This window comes from Geotrypetes seraphini, chromosome 3 (genome assembly GCF_902459505.1).
Source record: "Geotrypetes seraphini chromosome 3, aGeoSer1.1, whole genome shotgun sequence".
Taxonomy (NCBI): Eukaryota; Metazoa; Chordata; class Amphibia; order Gymnophiona; family Dermophiidae; genus Geotrypetes; species Geotrypetes seraphini.
The window spans coordinates 386314065-386336046 of record NC_047086.1 but is presented as its reverse complement, the minus strand read 5'-3'; the positions used below and the strand labels follow the sequence as shown (position 1 = coordinate 386336046).

Genomic DNA, 21982 nt, shown 5'->3' with positions numbered 1-21982 from the left:
TTTGAGAAATGTTCATCCAAGTGCCGACTTAGGCCGGTTTTTGGACATTTTTCTCTTTCAATTATGAGCCCCATAGCATTTTTTTTTGTGCACTCATCTGGCTGCAATAAATCTTAACCCTTTCAGGACCATAAGGATCGTAGGCCAATTTTTGTGGTTTTGACGACATTTTTATGGTAAAAAGGGCTTGCAGATGCCAAAAAATTGATTTTTTTTGTGAAATATCATTATTTTTTTTTTTTAAAAATCAAACTTCTGGCTTATGGACAGTGTGGCAAGTGAATCTTCTCGTCAATCTGGCAACGACGCTAATGAATGAATGTCGGAACCAGTTTGTTTACATAAAGGCAGTATCATATGGAATCCGTACATATCAAATTTAGAACTGTAGACTATCCCAATCAAAATTTATAGGATTTTAAAGTTATGGGCCAAATATGTCCCTTGGTCCTGAAAGGGCTAATTACTGAAACAATTGTAACATGTGCTAAAACCAGAAGAAAGTTTCAAGATTTGAAAACATAATGACCTTATATCGTGTAGACTCGCCCCATGTGGTCAAAATGTACAGTTTCTCATTTTTGTGTTCCACGTGGTAAATGATCCCCGGAATCCGCTGTTGTACAAGGATGGGTGGATCAAAAGGACAGCTGCAATCAACCAACCACACCTCTGAGGTGCTTTTACTATTACAGTTGATCGTTAAGAAGTGCTTGTCCTTTGTGCAGTAAACATCCACAAAGAATCTATCAGCAACAAAGAAATATAAAAACACATGGCATCTGAAGAGTTTCTGTACCTTTAAATCAAGACAACGCCCACCCTCTCCCCCTCAAAAAGTACAGGTTTCTCATTTTTATAACAGTTACTGTCAGTCCAAAATGTTACAGGTACCTTTCCATTCCAAAAACCACTGTTCCCTAAGCCGAGCTGGAGCCCTCCACTTATAGACCTGCCAGTGGGGGTGTGTGTGCTGTTTTACTAACACATTTTCAATAGTGAGGAACAGACAAGCTCTGCAGGACTCCAGAGAACCTGCCTGTCTCTAGAGCAGGGGTGTCGAAGTCGGTCCTCGAGGGCCGCAATCCAGTCGGGTTTTCAAGATTTCCCCAATGAATATGCATGAGATCTATGTGCATGCACTGCTTTCAATGCATATTCATTGGGGAAATTCTGAAAACCCGACTGGATTGTGGCCCTCGAGGACCGACTTCGACACCTGTGCTCTAGAGACTGAAAACAGAATATTGATGCACCATTCCCCCACTGGCCGCATTGCAGTTGGAGGATTCCTGCTCAGCTAACAGTACCAGAAATTGCATCTGGTGCAAAAACAGGCAGTACTACATTTAATTTAATATCACTCATACCATCTGCAGTTCTGGGTGGGCAACAACAACCACTCATAAAAGTTTATAGCTTCCTTTGGAACATGTAATATGTATGTCACATTTTAGTAGCTTGAGGACGGGCTGGGGAGGGCTTCGATGGCTGGGATTGTTAAGATGGGCTGGAGTGTATGTCACATTTTAGTAGCTCGAGGACGGTCTGGGGAGGGCTTTGATGGCTGGGATGGTTAAGATGGGCTGGAGTGTATGTCACATTTTAGTAGCTCGAGGACGGTCTGGGGAGGGCTTCGATGGCTGGGATGGTTAAGATGGGCTGGAGTGAGCTTTGACGGAGACTCCAGTAGATAGAACCTAAGCACACTACCAGGCAGGGCTCTGGGTTTCTGGCCCAGAAATAGCTAAGAAAAAGGACCATTTAAATTAAATGATTAATTTATTGAGCATGTATGGTTGGGCAGACTGGATGGACCATTCAGGTCTTTATCTGCCGTCATTTACTACGTTACTACTATGGTGCTCTGTGAAGACTAGGGGTTGCGAATGGTGCAATGGCAACAACTATAATGAGAAACTCATGTCTCCTGTTTGGCAGCATTCAATACTGCCTCTTGTCTTCAAATTCATTTTCCTAGATCTGTGAAATATATTTGGTTTCTTGTCAAGCAAAATGCTGTCTATAATAAATAAAGAGGTCAATTTTCAGACAGTCACTGAGAGATTAAGATAAATGGATATCTTGTATGGGGATTTTCAACCACAAACTTGCTTGACTGTTTTTTGCTGAAACTTTCCCTAAATCTAGACGGACAAAATTTGACCTGCTGGATTTAACTAGTTTAGAGGGATAGTTACTAATGTGTGTTAAAAAGAACAACAAAGGACCTTTGCTATTTAACAAGAGCTAAATCAAACTCCCATGAGATATTTGCCTTCAATGCAAGTTAATGTACCACAACATAAACTTAAATAATGATATGCAAAGAATGCAAGTACATACAAAACACCTTCTTTACTATTGCCAATGAGCATTAATGCAGGTTGTTTACCACCAACTTTAAAACCAATGCTCTCTGCTTCCAAACTTGCTTTTCTGAATATAGCTTTGCTGTAAAGATTAAATAAATAGGTTGACAACATGCATCTTTGCCTTACGTCCCATTTTTTTGGGAATCAATCAGTGTTGCCAGCTTCTTGATTTTCATAGAGGCTCTTTATCAGCTGAATTATGTGTTTTGGCATCCCCATTTGCACTAGAGTTCTCCATAATGGTCAACAGTCAAAATGAAGCAAAGATACACAGGCTTTTGATATTCTTTACTCTTCTCCAATATCCATCTAACATTAGCAATAATGTCTAGTTCCTCAACTTTTTCTGAAACCAGCCTGAACTTCAGGTATTTCTTGCATAACGTATAGCTGTTATAATCTTTTGCATCATTTTTCTTTGGTAAAGGTATAAAAAGTGATCGCAAATCAGCCAAAATTTTCCTTCCAAATCTGTTAACTCAGTCGAGTGAAAGCCAAGATAGTACCTTCTGAGCCTTTAATTAATTCAACTGGAATACCTTCGATACAAGGTGACTTGTTTGAAAAAGCTTTGATTGCTACTTTAACCTCTTCCGGTGATAGGGAAAAAGTATTATAAATGAATTGAGTGTTTCAACATCAAGTTCAGCAAGACAAGGAACAGTATTTTAAGAATATATATCGAAAATTGAATTGAAGCATGCATATGGTAAACCCAGATTAGCTTATCAGGATGTTAAGAGATTCAGGCAGACATTCCAAGCTTGATTGGGAATGATTAAAGCTGCCAATGAAATGATATTGAATGATCCAGAAAGTATTAAAGAGAGATGAAAATTTACACAACGTGGGAAATATTGGGGAAATTGAAACGGCCACTGACATTGAAGAAGAGCCAAATATTTTAAAAGAAGAGGTTAAAGTAGCAATTAGAGAATGACATGGTGACAAAATTCATCACCGTCCCCGTCCCCGCGGATAACCGCGGGAAACCATTTTCATGTCATTCTTTAAGGAAAGAGGGAAGAATCAGAGTATGAATGGCCACAACCACTGACCCGCAAGCTTTGCTTTGAAGAATGCTGGTGTAGAAGGATTGAGGTTGAAACAGACACTACAGAATGACAGTCTCTGGTATCCAGAGCAGATATTGTGATGTCATAATGCCTCATTCCACCAGTGCCTAAGAGCCAATCACATCAGTGATGTCACAATGGCTTCATTATCCTTGGTTCACTTAAGAATCAGAGTATGAATGGCCACAACCACTGACCCACAAGCTTTGCTTTGAAGAATGCTGGTGTAGAAGGATTGAGGTTGAAATAGACACTAGAAAATGACATGGGTTTATTTCCTGCGGTTATCCACGGAAAAGGGAACGGTGATGAATTTTGTCACCGTGTCATTCTCTAGTAGCAATTGAAGCTTTATCAAAGAACAAGTCACCAATTGACCCTTGACATGTCCCCTCAAAAAAAATACACCCCCACCAGTTACTTACCGCTTAGCATGCACATGTAAAAACTAGTGCTTTACCATATCCCACATTAGGCTACTTTTGCTGCATTAAGTGCAAATTAGCACTTAACAGTTTAGTAAAAGGACCCCTTAACCAGTTAACTGCCAACGTACATAAGACAGTAAATACTACTACTACTCCTCATTTCTATAGCATTGCCAGACATACACAGTGCTGTACATTGAACATGTAAGAGACAATCTCTAATCAAAACAGACAAACAGGACAAATAAAGGTTAGGGAATTTTTCATAGAGGAAGTGATAAAACAGATGTTGCTGCTTTACAACTGAGAAGGAGCTAAAAGCAGCCCCGAAAAAGTGGGCTTTTAGCCTAGATTTGAACGCTGCCAGAAACGATCATACATATAAATTCTACATTTAAAATAAATCATTTAAATTAAATATAAATCAATATTGTTACCTTAGGTCCTGCTCTGTGTAAACCATTTTGGTGTATTTTTCTTTACTGAAGTCGCACAAAAAAACATGTCGACACTGAAGATTCTTCTGAGTGGTGTAAAACAAAACATCAGGAGTAGCCCACTCTGAAAACAGGAAAGGGCTGGTGAATAGCTGAAGACCAGCAAGGCCTCTATCAGTTTCCAAATTCAAGGGGAGGCTATACTAGTCTCAACAAGTTTAGAGTCATTTGAGATCCAGAAAATAGTTGGGAAAAACATCAGTTAAAAGTGCAATATTTAAGTACTACTACCATGAACAGACCTGGATTGTTACGGCCCTTGGCTAAGATGAATGATAGGAATTTTCTACTATTCCAACCCTGTTCACAGAGCTGCAATCTTGCGCACTTCTTACCAAAACTAAAAACATCTGGTACAATATATTGCACTTCAGGCAGTTTCTCAAGTTTCACCACCACACAGGTTGACTCTTCGCAGGTGCAGCTTCTGAAACTGGCGGCCAAGTATTTCTCATTTGGGGAAATTCTAATGCGCTGAACAGTGGAATCTGGGAAACAAAGTCCTTCTGGGCTGAGTAAAAGCTCAGCATTTTCTTGTCCTGGAAGTAAATTAAGTAAAATCAAAACAATGTAACATTATAAAAAGAAAGCAGCACATTGTTCACAGCGAATTAGTGTACTTGATGCAACATAAAACTAACCTCCCCTTTTACGAAACCACGATAGCGGTAATTAGCGCAGTGAGCCGTGCTGAATGCTCCGCGCTGCTCCTGATGCTCATAGGAACTCTACGAGCGTCGGGAGCAGTACAGAGCATTCTGTGTGGCTCCCTGCGCTAATAATCCCTACCACGGTTTAGTAATGGGGGGGGGGGGTGATAAGAGTCTGATGGAATCTTATAGACAAAAATTTATTTCATTTCAATCTATTTAGAACAGGCAAGAGCATGCCAACATTACACTGGTCTCCTTATCTCAAGAAAGATATAGTAGCGCTAGAAAAGGTTCAAAGAAGAGCGACCAAGATGGTAAAGGGGATGGAACTCCTCTCATATGAGGAAAGACTAAAACGGTTAGGGTTCTTCAGCTTGGAAAAGAGACGGCCGAGGGGGGAGATAGGATTGAAATCTACAAAATCCTGAGTGGAGAAGAACGGGTATAAGTGGATCGATTTTTCACTCCGTCAAAAATGACAAAGACTAGGGGACACTCGATGAAGTTACAGGGAAATACTCTTAAAACCAATAGGAGGAAATTTTTCTTCACTAAGAGAATAGTTAAGCTCTGGAATACAGAGGTTGTGGTAAGAGCGGATAGCGTAGCTGGTTTTAAGAAAGGTTTGGACAATTTCCTGGAGGAAAGGTCCATAGTCTGTTATTGAGAGAGACATGGGGAAGCCACTATATTATATGTTTGCCCTGTATTGGTAGCATGGAACATTGCTACACCTTGGGTTTTGGCCAGGTACTAGTGGCCTGGATTGGCCACCGTGAGAACGGGCTGCTGGGCTTGATGGACCATGGGTCTGACCCAGTAAGGCTATTCTTATGTTCTTATACAAAATGACAAATTGGCGGGGACACAAGGAGCAGCGTTGAGATTTGAAATTGTCTGCCTGGTGTTGTAACCAGTAAGTTAATCTTACACACTTAGCATAGGCTACTCTAAAAATTGTATATTAAGGGTAAATAATGATTTTGTCATTTATCCCCCCTTTTAAGAAACTGCATTAGGCTTTCTTATTGCCAGCTGTGGGAGTATTGGCTCTGACACTCATAGGAATTTAAAAAAAAAAAATTTAAATTGAATCAGGTTGGGCAGACTGGATGGACCATTCGGGTCTTTATCTGCCGTCATCTACTATGTTACTATGTCAGAGCCAATACCACCGTGGTTGGCAATAAAAAGCCTAATGCAGCTTCTTAAAAGGTGTTTGTGTGGGGGGGGGAGAAAGGGGTTAATACTCTATTTTGCAAACATCGTGCATTATTCCCTTAAAGCACATTAGTTACGTGGCCTTAGGTTGTAGCATTTTCCCTTTTCAGCGATTTCCACTAGTCTATATTTTTATTTTAACATTCTATGTTTTTGTAGAACATACAGTAAGAATAACCATACTGGGTCATACCAGTGGCCCATCTAGCCCGGTATCCTTTTCCCACAGTGGCCAATCCAGGTCACAAGTACCTGGCAGAAACCCAAACAGTAGAAACTTTCCATGCTACCCATCCCAGGGCAAGCACTGGCTTCCATCAAAAATATATACAGGGTCTGAGAAAGAATCAAATAATCTCGCAAAATACCTTTCTCACAAAAAACTTTAAAGAAATCTTAAGCAGAATCCCTTGGGAGTGTTGTTCTGCTGTGAGAAACTCCTAACAGCTTAATGTGTTTCATAGGAGCCTCAGATCCCCGTGCATTGTGAAACTTCAACACTCGCACTAGAAAGGGAATTAACCTCACCGGCTCACCTCCCCCTCCTGCCCTCCCTGAAAACAGATCTTAAATAAGGACTTAACTTAAACTTCAGGGCAGGGCTCGTTGAAAGCTGAGTGTTAGACGTTAGGCTAGCCGCCGTTTCGCCTTCAAGCTGCGTCAGGGCTTCGGACCAATATCGCGGCAAAGACCTGGCACTAGCTTTCCCCCGTGTTTGTCTCAATATTAGACTATGATCTTTTCCTTCAGGAACTTGTTCAAACCTTTTTTAAACCCAGCTACGTTCACCGTAGTGACCACATCCTCTGGCAATGCATTCCAGATCTTTTCTGAGTGAAAAAATATTTCTTTCTATTGGTTTTAAAAGTATTTCCCTGTAACTTCATTAAGTATCCCCTAGTCTTTGTAATTGTTGATGGAATAAAAAAAAAAATAAAAAAAAATCAATTCACTTGTACCTGTTCATGAACATTCAGTTGAGGATGGGCTGGGGAGGATTTTGAAGGCTGGGATGGTTAAGATAAGCTGGAGTGAGCTTTGATGGAGATTCCAATAGCATACTACTAGGCAGGGCTCTGGGTTTCTGGCCCAGAAATATCTAAGAAAAAGGACCATTTAATCTAAATAATTAATTTATGGAGCACGTATGGTTGGGCAGACTGGATGATCCACTCGGGTCTTTTATCTGCCGTCATTTACTATGTTACTATGTTTTTCTGCATCACTTGGGATTTTGTTGACTTCAATCATATCTCCTCTCAGCCGTCTCTTTTCCAAGCGGAATAGCACTAAACTCTTTAGTCCAGGGGTGCCCACACTTTTTGGGCTTATGAGCTACTTTTAAAATGACCAAGTCAAAATGATCTACCAACAATAAAATTTAAAAAAAACACAAAGCACACTACGCAGAGAAAATGTTAATTATTATTTATATTCCGGGGGTTTTCAAAGAGTTCAAGGCAGATGACTTTATGTAATGTCATCTCAGTAACAACTATACCAAAATAGACAAATATACCCCCTCCCTTTTTACTAAAAAATGATAGCTCAGGGAGCAGCGCTGAATGCCCTGCGCTACTCTCGATGCTCATAGGCTCCCTGCGCTAAAAACTGCTATTGCGGTTTAGTAAAAGGGGGCCATAGTGCAAAATATAGACAGCAGATATAAATTCTCAAAACAGATACATTTTGTTCACTAAATTGAAAATAAAATAATTTTTCCTACCTTTGTTGTCTGGTGAGTCTCTGGTTGCACTTTATTCTTCTGATTGTGCATCCAATATTTCTTCCCTTCTTTCAGCCTCCCGTATGCTTCCTCTCCTCCAGACCTCATTCCCTCCCCCAACTTTTTCTTCCTCTCTCCTTGCCCCCTCCCCTTTCTTTCTTTCTCCCTGCCCCTCCTTTCTTTTTGTATGTCTGTTTTTCTTTCTGTCTACATACCCCCTTTCTTTTTTTCTGTCCGTCTTTCTCTCTCCATGCTCCCTTTGTGGTCTCCATGTCTTTCTCTCTCCATGTCCCCTTTCTTTCTGTCTCCCTGTCTTTCTCTCTCCCCTTTCTTTCTGTCTCCCTGCCCCCTTTCTTTCTTTGTCCCTCCTTTCTTTCTGTCTCCCTGCCCCCCTTTCTTTCTCCCTGCTCTCCCCCAAGCCACCGCTGCCGCAATTGGGAACAGGCCACCACCGTTGCCGCCATCAGGGAACAGGTCGCGGCGGCATTCTGAGCTCTCCCTGCTTCCCGACACTGTAAAGAGGACGCAGAAGCACCGGGAGCAGCCTTCCTCACCTGACGTCAATTCTAACGTTGGAGAGGAAGTTCTGGGCCAGCCAGGCAGCGATTCAGAATTGACGTCGGGTAGGGAAGGTTGGTCGGCCTGGCGCTTCAGCGTCCTCTTTATGGCGTCGGGAAGCAGGTAGATCGCAAAGGCAACGTGAGTCTATCACGAAGCCCGGGATGGGCTCGCGATCGACTTGCGTTGCCTTTGCGATCTACTGGTCCATCGCGATCGATCTTTTGGGCACCCCTGCTTTAGTCTTTTCCTCCATCCCCTTTATAATCGTAGTCGCTCTTCTTTGAACTTTGTCTAACTCTGCTCTTAGGGTATAATTTTCCAAGACATATTAAATTACAAGAAAAAGCACCATTTATGTCCTACAATTTAATATGCTGAAATAAGAAAACAAACCAATGAGATAGCTTACCATCCTTTGACAGTAAACGAAATATACAGCCATCTTCTTCAAAGTATACAAAATCACCACGCCGTATCTGCTCAATGTCAAAAATAAATATTTGATCCACAAATATACAATGTTCTTATGTTTTTAAAATAACACATTTCAAAGGCATTTCTGCACATAAAAAAAAATTAGGCATTATAAAAGGGTTTTTATAAACTGTCTTCCTATAGACACATAATTATGTCCATAATGCTATAACAAGCATATCTTTCGTACACCAAAAAAGGCATTTCAGGTGACATAGTTCATATTTATGTACATATTTTTACATTTCCAAAATATGCACATAGCTTTACCCAGTAAATACTACAAACTGTATTCTTGTATATGGAATTTGAAAGTTACCACTTGAAAGAAGAAATTTAAAAGGAATTTTCTCTTCTAAAACAGTGCTTTGCATACACATACAGGTTTTTATAAAATTATGTGGGCAAACTGACACACACATATCCTGTATGCACATAAATTTACCTGGTCTGTGTGGAGGATTTCTGGACATGGGATTAGGGTGGGGTTTGTCTTAAATGCATTCTTCCTAAAATTACTTCAATCTGTGCATGCCAAAAAGCAAAAATAAGCATTTGCGCAAACATTTTTACAGAGGAAGTATACACCTACTTTTGATGTGAACACTCACCAGTACCGAACAGAGAAAACTATATGTGCATTTGAAAGAATCGTGTTGATTTCAAGAGCACACGGTGGAAAGTTTCCTCTATTTATTGCATTCTACTGGGGGGAGGGGGGAGACTGTCTCCAAATGGATTTTTCTTACACATACCATGATAGCAATCAATCTCGCTTCTAAGCCTAGGGCATGCAGGTTCAGTCTCTCAAATTTACTATTAATGCTCATTGTAGTACTTGTAAAGTGCCAAAGAGGGATTCATTCTGGAGGTCATAAGATATCACATGTATAGGCAACATTCTATTGTGCATGAACATTCTTTTTAATCAGACTTTTGGCACACAAAAAAAGGGAAATATTTTTGTATTCTTCTGTTGCATTTCCTTGGTACCTGAAGATCTTTTCTCTCTCTACATGATTTACTGAGTAATCTCTTGGGACTGACACCTCTAGGGCTGTTCTGGTGTTTCTTATACTACTATGTCCAGTTCTTTGCATCTAACTTTTTATCCATCAAAATGTGATTATAACCTCTTTATCCTATATAATAAAACGCTAGCCGCGCATGCGCACTCCTATCAGCGTGCTTCCGTGATCAGTAGGTCTGTGGCCGCAGGAGTGCGCATGCGCGAATCCCCAGCACCTACCTACACTCGCCGGAAGGACTGGACCCCAGCGCTGGACATCCTGCTCTCCTGTCGGCTCCTCTCACTGGCGGGGATCGAGAGGAGCCGCGGCGACACCTCAAGGGGCAGGAAGGAAATCTCCGAAAAAAAACTCCAGCCACCAGGTCGTCGTCTTTACTCCTCTCCCCGGCACACCCGAACCCCCGTTCATCCTCCCATCTGACCATCCCTACAGCTCCCTTAGTCTCTTGCCGCCGCTCCTTTTCTCTTCACCCACCGCGGCAGAGCAAATCATGCCAGTAGCAGGCTGCGAAGCAGCGTGCTTAGAGTGCTGCGGCTCCTGCTGGAGTCAGGACGTTTGTCGGGACCGCGGGGCAGGAAGAGAAGCGGCGGCAAGAGAATAAGGGAGCCGAAGGGAGGGTCAGATGGGAGGCGGGACCGCAGGGGGTGAAGAGAACGTTTGTCAGGACCGCGGGAAAGGGGCGGCAAATAAGAGAAATCTGAAAGATGCTTGAAGGAAATGAGAAAAACGTCGGCAGTCAAAAGGAAAATGATATGACAAAATTATACTCATACCGATGCTGTACAGCAAAGTGCAAGGTAGTCACCCCCCCAACCCCCCCCCCCCCAAAAAACCAAACCAAACACCCCTTGAGCTTTATTTATAGGACATTATAAGGTATTCTGGAGGTAACACACAACTCGAGGTAAAAAAAAATGTGCTGCGAGGCAGACAGCTTTGCTTGGGGGGGGGGGGGCGGGAAGACAGAAGGGGGCCACAGAGAGACAGTCAGGGAGGAACTGGAGGGGGAGAGGGAAAGGGGCCTGATTTGGGGGAGGGGTGTGCTGGGAGACAGACAGCTTTGCTTTGGGGGGGGGGGAGAAGACAGAAGAGGGGCCACGGAGAGACAGTCAGGGAGGAACTGGAGGGGGAGAGGGAAAGGGGCCTGATTTGGGGGAGGGGTGTGCTGGGAGACAGACAGCTTTGAATGGGAGGGAAGACAGAAGAGGGGCCACGGAGAGACAGTCAGGGAGGAACTGGAGGCGGAGATGGAAAGGAGGCTGCTTTGGGGGGAGGGGTGTATTGGGAGGCAGACAGCTTTGCTTGGGGGAGGGGAGACAGAAGGGGGCCACAGGGAGACAGTCAGGGAGGAACTGGAGGGGGAGAGGGAAAGGGGGCTGCTTTCTAGCACCCGTTAATGTAACGGGCTTTAACACTAGTTCTACATAGTTCTTTTAGGGTTATGATCCCAGTGTTTTTCTGGTATAGCAATGTTGTAATATTTACAAAGTTCCCAATGGATGAAATTTGCCACCTGGTTGTGCCTTTCTGTTAGGAAATTTTCTGCCATCAAAACTTTGCAAAAGGAATGGGGTTAGAACAGTGCACATCAACCGAGAATTAGTACGTAATATAAAGTCTTTTACTGATGTAAAAGGACCCGACATGGCCCGGGTTTTGGCTTAAAAAGCCTGCATCAGGGATACATGTATAATCTTGAACAATGTTGAGAGTTGCACCATGTACGGTACTTTTGCCAGAAACCAGTCAGCATGGATAAAAAGACACAAAAGGTAGTGACATCACTTTTAATCACTTATACTCTAATCTTTTATTAGTTCACTTACGTCCAGGAGTATGATTTGTATTGGCGTTTTATTTTACTTTCTCATTATTGAGCACCATTTTCTCCTTTGGTTATTTTCTTACATTTTCACTACCTTTGTGCCTTTTTATAATGGCACTCACAATATTAGCAATTTCATTTATGTTTGGTTTCACTTGGCTGCACTTGGCTCGGTAAGGTTGCTGCTCCAGCGCGCATGAGTTTTCTGCGAGTGTTGGGTCGTTTGTCATGCCGGACTGTGTTTGAATGGTCTGCCACAGTTCAGTAAACTGAGCCTTTATTTTGTATGTATTAGGCTTCTTTTGAACATGCATAAATTTTTTTTTAATGTGCTGAATTGCATTCTTTTTAGGCATGTTTTGACGCATTTTTCCCATATATAGCTGTGGCACCATCTAATCGAATCAGGATTTCTTAACTGCTCTTTTCCGGAACAGGTTCAAGGCGATTTATAGGTTAAGAGGCCCATGTAAAATCATGGGGGAATATACAACACAAAGAAAAGGTTACAATGTTTTGAGAGGGAGGGCTATAAAGTTGCAAGGGGGTAACACAGTTATATCGTTGCAGGAGGGTTACATTGTAGCAGAGTATCTTGTGGAGGAGGATACATTTATGCAGGAGACTTAGACCGTTGTTGGAGAGAGAGTGCATGATGATTAATTGGAAAGGAATTCATCAAATAAGTAGGTTTTCAGGTTTTTCCTGAAGGCCAGGTAGTTTAGTTCAGATTTTATAGGTGATGGAAGGGAGATCCAGGTGCACGTTGCAATGTAGGTGAAGAGAGTTGAACGTTTGTCTGTATTTCACTCCCTTGGAGGATAGGATGAGCATTTGACAAGTGCTGTTTATTCTGGTTGAAGCGAAAAAAAAATATGAGGAGAATAGGTTGATTATGCATTCTGGAGCGTTGGTGTCACGATCATGGTGAACCATGCATGAGAATTTAAACAGTATTCAGGCCTTTATAGGTAGCCAGTGGACTGACCTGTAGTAGGCAGAGATACGAGTGTATTTCTTCAAGTTGAATATCAGCCTGATAGCAGTGTTTTGGATTCGTTTGTTCATTAGGGTAGAGGATAGACCCGTGTAGAGAGAGAGTTACAGTAGTCCAGTTGGGTTTGGACCAGTGTCTGTACCAAAATTGCAAGTGATTGCTGTAGAAGGTTTTTCAACCTTTAGTGTTGCACCAGAGGGTAGGGTTAGAGTTGTTGGTGCTGATTGTGTGGAGTTGAAGAACCAGAGAATCTTGGTTTTGGTGGTGTTTAATTTCAGTTTGTTGGAAGTAGCCTAGGAGAATATTTTTTCGATGCCTTTGGAGGCTTTATTAGTGGAGTCTGTTGTGTCGATATATAATGGGATGAGGAGGAATATGTCGTCCACATAGGATAGAAGGCATTCTTCATTGGTGAAGGTGAGATTACCCAAGGAGCTCATAAATATGTTGAAGAGCACTGGTGAGAGTGGGGATCCTTGAGGTTAGTCCTATCTCACTGAGCTTGCTCAGTAGGAGTTGGTGGCCTACAGAACCAAATGCTGCCGATATGTCGAATTGTAGGAGGATGGATTGTTGTCCCTTACTGAGCATATGTTTAATTTTTGTGATTAGGGTGAGCAGTAGTGATTCTGTACTGTGTTTTGGTCTGAATCTGTATTAAGATGGATGTAAACAGGAGAATTTGTCTAGGGAGTTGTGTGCATATTACTGATTCGAGAAGTTTGGTGAGAAGGGGTATTCCAGCTATGGGTCTGAAGTTGGAGGGCAAGGATAGATAAGCTCCTGTGTTTTTTGGGATTAGCATGAGGGCAATGTGACCCATTTGAGTGGGAAGCTGGCCTTTCTGTACGAGGTTGTTCAGCATCATGGTCAGCCATTGGTTAAGTTCTTTTGGGATGCTGCAGTAAAGGTGTGATGGATAGTTGTCTAATATACTGCCTTTGGTTGATAGTTTGTTTAGATTGGGGAGGATTTCCTCAGGGGTGAATGGTTCAAAGACATTCCAGATTTGATCTGCAGTGCAGGGATTAGTGGTAGTAAGGCTTGCCTGGATTATAGATTGTGCCGTGCCTGGTAATTTGCTGATTTCGTCTTGGAAGTAACTAGCTAACTCTTGGGCCATGGGTTGACTGTTGGAGGCAGCTATGCCAGATTTTGGGAGAGTGGAATAGTTTCTTGATATTGAAGGTACATTTCTGAAGCAATGTATGTTAGCATCGGCCACATGTTGCTTGTATAACTTCATCGCTGCTTTCCACACTTGCCTGTGAGTGGTGGAGGGTTTTTTTTTTTTTTTTTTTTGCCATGGGTTTTCCAAGCAGCAGCAGTTTTATTTCTCAGATTTTAGGGCATCGTTGTATCAAGATGACTGTTTAGCTGTTCTGATATTGTGGGGGTGCAGAGGAGCAATGGAGTCTAATGTTAGGCGAGTAGACATGGTGCAACCAGTCATTAGGTTGCACCATGTCTAAGGTTGTCATCTTGTACAGGTAATTAGTGTGTGTGGTCAAATACTGAGCAGGGTCTATTTTGCCTCTGCTAAGGAGCTTCTGACTTCTTGGTTTGTTGATGGTGCTGCCCATGTACAGGATTAGGGTGAAGGACAAAAGTGAATGATCTGACCAGGGGACAGCAGACCAGACAGGGATTGTGAAACTAGTTGCTATGAAGTCTAATGTGTGGACTCTGTCATGTACAGGGCCTGAAGAGATCAAGTTCAGGTGAGTATTTGAGAGGAGGGTTATGAAGCTCTATTTGGCGGGGTTGTCTTGGGACTCTAGTGGTATATTGATGTTTCCAAGGATTAATGTTCTGGTGAATTGGCACATGAAGCTTGAGATGACTTCCTGTAGCTTGTGGTAAGATGGAGTCTATACTCCTTGAGGGCAATATAATGGCAGTATGCTGACAGCACTGGGGAGGTTCATCTTGTAATGAACAAATCATATATTCTAGGCCAGGTAGGGCAGATGCGTCTGTTATGGTTATGAGGAAAGAGCTTTTGTGTGTGTGGGCAATTCCACCTCCTCTATTGCCAGGTCTTGGTGTGTGTAAAACTCTGTAGCCTAGAGGGCAGAGGTGGGCAAGTTCTGGGCTGTCAGCTTCTTTATGAGTCAAGTTTCTCTGATGAAGGCAAAACCTACATCACTGGAGGATAAGAGTTCTCTTAGCAGTAGAAGTTTATTCGATACCGATCTGTCTTTGAAGTAGAAGCAAGGGATCTGGGAGATGGGTCTTTTGTGGGTATGGTCGTGAGTGATATGGACTTGTTCGAGGTTAGTGTGTGCGGCAAGGTTTGTGCATTTGTGCTTGTATCTATTTGAAGTGGGGGGTAGTTGTAGATGGTAGGTCTAGTGGGTTGGGTGATACAAGTGGTCTATGGGTTGAGGGACTATACGTTGTTTGGGATTCCTGTGTGCAGACCAGTGATTCAGGATGGGATAGCATGGTATGGGGTGCAGATTCCTAGACTGGCGAGGCCCAGTAGAATGATGTAGTACCTTCATAGTTGCTGGTTTTCCAGGTGATGTTGGATCATGGAGTCTTCTGTAATGGTGATAGTCTACATTTAGGCAGGTAGCTCAGATTATAGGTCGGATTGTGCTTTTGACATACCCATTGCTGTGCAAAGCAGTGCGCCATTGGCTTGCACCTTAGGCGATGCACTTCTGGGTGCATAACCTTAAATTGCGTCACCTATAGGAGCGTTGGGGATGTGTATGGGCAAAGCAATTCTCCCATGCTGATCCGACTTGCTCCGGTCCCCAATGCAGGGCAGAAGAGGCACACTGGAATGTTGCAGGCTCCTTTAAGGTAGGAACTTATGCCAGAGGGCCCGGATTGGCCTACCAGAGCATTGGGGGGGGGGGGGGGGGGGCAGAGCAATTTTCCCTTGCTGGCCCAACTTGCTTTATTCCCCGATGCTATTTTGTCATCTTTATATATACAGCGTTTTTGTGAATTTACAATAAAACTGCCAACTTTAAATTTCACAAAAATCTTTATTTTAAGTTGGATGCAACAATAAAACTACGTTTTTAGACTCTTCACTTGGACATTGTTGAGATCATTTTAATAGGTCAGTATTATTTATGATTTACATATTATTCATTCATTTTTACTCTTGAAGTAATTTCATACTGTTTATAATTTTCATAAGTATCTACTGATTATTTATTTTTAATTCGCTCCTTCTGTATATATCTTATTGGCATTGCTTTATGTAATTTTATGCATTATCAGTATTTACCATTAATTATTTGTCACTATTTTTTTAATGTTGATCTTTATTTTGCAGTTTGTTTTTTTTATATTATGTTATTCATACTGTCATATATCATTATGTTTAGACTCCTGAGGCAGGCATTTTTCGCTGAAACACAGCTCATGTCGGGTAAAGGCGGTATAAAATAATTATTTATTATTATTATTATTATTATTATTAATGGCTTGTATCTTATTCTTTGATGCTAATGAGCTCTTTCATATCAGTTTTATACTCCTATTATATTTTTTACTTATCTTTTCTCTCAGTGATTTATGCTTGATTTTTGCTCCTTCCTCCATTACTCCTTATTTATATACATCTTGCTGTTCAAATTCCTTTATCTCAGTGTCATTGGTCAGAGGAATGTTTTCAGTTTTACTAAACTTTTGCTTAAGGAAAAATGCCTTAGCATATATGTCTAGACCAAAAGTCATCTTTATATCATCTGAGAAGTTTTTCACTACTTGGAGTTGTTCCACTAATTGTTGGTCAATGAAACTGTAGAGCTTCAGGTCATCTAAGTGTATCATAACCTCTTGGTCACTACGATCTTTAGGAGTAAAACAAAACCCACAGTCTAAAGAATTAACATGAGTGACTCAAAAGGGCCAGCAGAAAGTCTTTAAATATGCCTCGGCAGATCTTGATGTTAGGAAAGATGAACTGACCATCTGCATATTGCCAAATTTTCATAGTATATGATGTATTTGATTAATCCAGGATTTATTATTTACAATCTAAGGAAATTTGGTTTTTTTAAAAAAATAATAGCTTTTATTATAAATGTAATAATTCAAAGACAAGTATAGAATACAACAAATAACATCCAACAACAAATAATCACATAATTGCAACTATTTCTTCAATGCACCCATCCCTACTTACAATAAAATGAATCAACATATTTCTCCCACAGAAAATTTCCCCATTCCCTTCTCCAACTCAGCATACCCCCAAACAATTTCTCTTACAGAACAAATCTTTTCCACAGTTCATAACACTTCTATTTCCTAGCGAAACTCCCCATCTTATGATGTTTCAAAGCCGTCAGCTTATAAAGAGAATACCAATCATCCATCTTGCTCACCACCAGTTTCTCATCCAGCGGTGAGGGCAGCTTTCAGCTAGCAGCTAAGGTAAGCCGGGCAGCCATCAAAAACAACTTAGAAAAGCTAATTTCTTCCTCCTCTCAATCAGAATCATAATGATGCAAAAATGCCAACCCAATCGATGCTTCTATATTTCTATCTAAAATTAAAGACAATATATGAAACACAGATATCAAAAAACCTTGGACAATTCTACACCCCCACCACATATATAAATAAGACCCCTTTGCCCACATCCTTTCCAAATTCTCCCATCTCTACCATCTTTCATTTTAGTCATTAGTACATGGTATAATACCATCTCAGTAAAGCTTTATATCCATTCTCCACCAAAGCAATTGCCAGCCCAACAGTCTGTATGTTGGCAAATGCTTTCCCATTCTGCCTTACTAATCACTAGTCCCAACTCGATTCCCATCCCTACTACCATTAAGACATAAATATATGGCCGAGATCATGCCTTTTTTCACATCAGGACTTAAAAGCTGCTTAAACTCTGCTTTCCCCCATGAAGTTCTCCCAAAATCCCAGATCTCTAAATGCAGTTTTTAACTTGCAGGTATGGGAATAGATCGTGAGATGCAAAGCCATATTTTTCCTGGAACTCCCTAAAGGATCGAACTAACCCCTTTTCTGTATATACCAATTGACTCACACATACCAGCCCCGTATGTTTCCACTAGAGGAAGACCCCAGGCCTCCTCACTGGCAAAAATACAGCAGGGTCATTCCATGTCAAGTGGACCAATACTGAAAACTGCCCATGCTCGACCCCCTTGAAATCCAACCAAATTTTACAGGTGTGTTGTCTAGGGTCTCAAATGAAACTCTGCAAAATTCTTTGGATCTATCTCAATTTGGTCAGGAGCTAAGGTTGGTTGAACAAAAGTAATCGATCCACTCTCATGCCTTGTGCGACCTAAAATGCCAACTTTGCTTAAGCACTACGGCAGAAGGAAACTACCTAGGAGTCTGAAATTTTGCAGTTTGGTACAACACCCTGGGGCAGGTTTCTGTGCCAAGTTTGAAATCTTTTGCGAACGTGCTTCCATTTCTACAGGTCAGCAAAGTAGGAAAAAAAATTCACGAATGAAAATTTTTGGCACAGTTTGGTTCCATACTGCTGCTGGTAGGTAAGTCAGCTGAGGGTACAACTATACCAGTAGACATGTACCATGAGGTACTTCCAAGATTTGCAATATGAGTTTTTACAGTTAAGTGAAGCTGTAGATATGACTATCCCCAAAATATGGCTTTAGAGATATTTGAATCTGAGAAACAGTGAAAATTTGCATAAATGCATAAAGACATATTTTAGTGATGGTCATATCTTCAGTTTAAACAGGGCCAGGAGATCCGATCAAAAGCTTTCTCTGCATCAATCAAGTGAAAGATCATCTCTTGTTTCGTACGTACTACCCATTCTCTCAAATTCAGGACTCTTCAGATATTATCCCCCACCTGTCTCTCCACAACAAATCCAGACTGATCAGCATGGAACAATTTAGGAAACCAGCTCATCAGCCTATTTACCAAGATTCGAGTAAAAATCTTGGTATCAACTCCCAGAAGTGACGTGGAATAATACAAAACACAGGCTAAGTGATCCTTCCTTTCTTTAAGTAAAACAGGCACCCCCGTTAGTCACATGAAATACGGAAACTATGTGCATCCAAATCATTAAAAAGGTATAAAAGCACTGTGAGAAGTAGTTCTTGAAAAAGCTTATAAAATTTCACAGCGAAGCCATCAAGTCCAAGTGATTTCCCCAGCTCCATAATTCTAAGTGCCTGTCGGGCCATGATCAGTGCGATAGGTCTATCCAACCACAGGGCATCCTCAGCTGCAACAGAACCTAACTGTAGGGATCTAAGATAGCAATCTATATCCTCTTCCCTCACCTCATCGTCCACTGAGTATAGTGTCTTATAAAACTGAACAAAACAATCTCGTACCTTCCCTTTGGTCCTCACCATCTCCTCGGACTGTCATTTAATGGAAAAGATGTTAGACTGGGCCCGCTTAACTTTCAATCTGAGTGCTACCATATAGCTTGCTTTATTATTGTATTCAAAATATTTCTGTATTCACTCCATCTCATAGACCTGCAATGTTCTACAAGCTGAATGAAGCTAATCAGCCAGCGGCCTTGAACAGGGCAGGAGATTGCTCCTGCTCTGTGCACCAGCTGGCTACCAGGGGCCCAAAAGGTATGTGGGGGAGGTGCGATTGTCAATTTTGGCAGGCACAGGAAGCAGAAGGGATTCCTCCTATCCCATCCACTATGAGGTTGCTGAGGAGTCGGGGGGTGCATGAGGGGAGGCATGAGGTGGTGGTTGGATTCGGCCGGGATGGGAGATTTTTCATGTCCCAGCCCACCGCTGGACCACCAGGTCTTGTGGCAGGCCCTGTGGGGGCCTGCAAAAGGTCCGGGTAAGTGATGGCCCGAATATAAGCTGAGACCCCCATTTTGGGGCCATTTATTTGGCCAAAAAATCTCAGCTTATATTCGAGTATATATGGTAGAAGGCTTCCAACCCACAACCCCTGAAGGCTAGTTTTTATAGCAGGCTTAATCCTGCTATAAAATTACTCTTTACATATGCTGCATATAGACTTCAAATATTAGCAAAAGAAGCTTAAAGTAGTGTAATTTCATTACTATAAAATTTGCCTGAACTAAAATCATATACAAACACAAAAGAGACAGCTTTGGTTTAAAATTTTTTTCTCACCTTTGATGTATCAGGGCTGAAAGAGTATGTCTGATAGATGTGATCTAGCCTCTGTCTGAGTTTTGCTTCTACATCCATATACTTGACTGAGACATGTTTCCAATGTGCTCTCTCTGATTTTAATACATCCTGGTAAAAACAAATTAAAGTCAAGTACTGTATTTTTGTGCTACAACCTATTTTTCAAAGCTATAACAAAAGATGGAACAGAAGACTATCTGTTCGCAACAGAAAGCTTACAGCAGTGGGTTGGGGAGGAGAGTAGAAAATTATTTAATTCATTGCTAGCCCACACTTGAATTTTAAAGCCAGCATCTCTTCTCCTAAAAATCCAGGTTTGGGGGAGGTAGAAGGTGCAAAGAGCATAATAAGCTCATGATAGGGGCAGAAGTTGCAATGAGTGAAAAAAGTTGTCCTATTTACAGCAGGATTCTTGCTTCTTCTTCATGACTTGGCTCTCTGGCTCAAGCTTGCAGAGAGCAAGTCATGATGGGGATGCAGGAATCCCACCATTTTCTTCTGCAGTCAAAGCCAAGTGAGGGAAAAGAAACTGGGTGGAGGGCAGGGTGATACATGAGAGAGAGAGCTTGGGTGAAGGCTGAGATGATACACTGTCATATTTTGCCATTATTTGATGAAATATGCAACAAAATATAACAGTGCATATTTTGGCCCTCTGAATGTTACAAAATATGGCCCCTGATAGAAAAAGGTTGTACAAGCCTATTTTAGACTACTGAATCTAGTACAGTATATTAAATCTTTAGAAGATGGTAAAGGATGAAAACTTTGTGACTCGGAAGGTTGGACTATCAGTTACTGCTTACAAAGCTAAATACTTAAAAAAAAAAAAAAAAATTATATTCCGCATATCCTACAATTCTATGTGGATTACAAATTATTCAGGTTTTCAAGCATTTTTCCCTGTCTTGGCAGGCTCCCACTCTATCTAATGTACCTGGGGCAATGAGGATTAAGTGACTCGTCCAGGGTCACAAGGAGCAGTGCGGGATTTGAACCCACAACCTCAGGGTGCCGAGGCTGTAGCTCTAACCACTACACCAACAGATCTGAGGACTACCAACACAACATGGGCCCCTTTTACAAAGCCATGGTAGCGAGTCTCACATGGCAAATGCGATGTAGCCATTCAATTCTTATGGCTATGTGTCACATTTGCCGTGCCACTACTCACTACCACCCAGGATCACAAAGAACTTGTGGCAACCCAGTTTCCTAGGTAGGTTTTTCTACCAAATGCACTAACCATTATGCTACTCCACCATGTGGAGGAATACAGGAACTCTTATTAAAGCTTAGCACAAGCTGATATTATTGCACAATAAATGCTGCACAGTACTCCTGGGGGAATTCTGCACTTCTGTGCAATACAGAATTTGAATAGAATTCTCCACCTCTTAAACTGTACAGAATTCTGCCCTTCCCATGTAGAATTCTGTGCAGTCTGTTTTCCAGCTGCCTCTCTCCCTATACACTCACCACTCCAGCGAGGAAAGAAGAGGAGCTGCACATCAGACTGCTTCCTCTTGCCCCTGTTGATTCCTCCAATAAGAACAGTTGGGCCCAGAACAGCAAAGGAGTACAAAGCAGCCTGATGTATGGCTCTCCAGTTCCTCCTTTTATTGTGTTGGAGTGGTAAGTGTGCAGAGAGTGTATGGGAAACTGCTGTGGTGGTGGTGGAAAAAATATAGATATCGGGGTGTGCGTGCAGGAAGGCGGCTGGAAAAAAATATGGGCAAGGTGTGTGTGCCATGAGAATGGGGTGAAGGTGTGCAGAAAGGTGCATGGGAAAATGCTGTGGTGGTAGTAATAGTAGTAGTGAATTTCATACTTGGGGGGGGGGGGAAGGAGATGAAATCTCTCATAATAGGAGAATGCTGTACATGAAGATTATGTAAAGTGTGCAGAATTTTCAATATTTTTTTGCACAGAATTCCACCAGGAATAGCACAACTCATTTTATACCTATGGGCGACATGGCACAG

At 41.7% G+C, this 21982-nt stretch overlaps 1 protein-coding gene across 1 annotated transcript in view; it reads right to left on the bottom strand.

Annotated features, from left to right (window-relative positions):
* The window catches only part of PREPL (prolyl endopeptidase like), a 90826-nt gene that overhangs the window by 67800 nt on the left and 1044 nt on the right, over positions 1 to 21982 (bottom strand). The window contains exons 2-6 of the mRNA XM_033936809.1: positions 19977 to 20105; positions 8947 to 9013; positions 4712 to 4915; positions 4317 to 4440; positions 530 to 746 (exon numbers count right to left, since the gene is read on the bottom strand). Of these exons, the coding sequence (XP_033792700.1) occupies positions 530 to 746; positions 4317 to 4440; positions 4712 to 4915; positions 8947 to 9013; positions 19977 to 20105 (741 nt within the window). The remainder of the gene's footprint in view (positions 1 to 529; positions 747 to 4316; positions 4441 to 4711; positions 4916 to 8946; positions 9014 to 19976; positions 20106 to 21982) is intronic.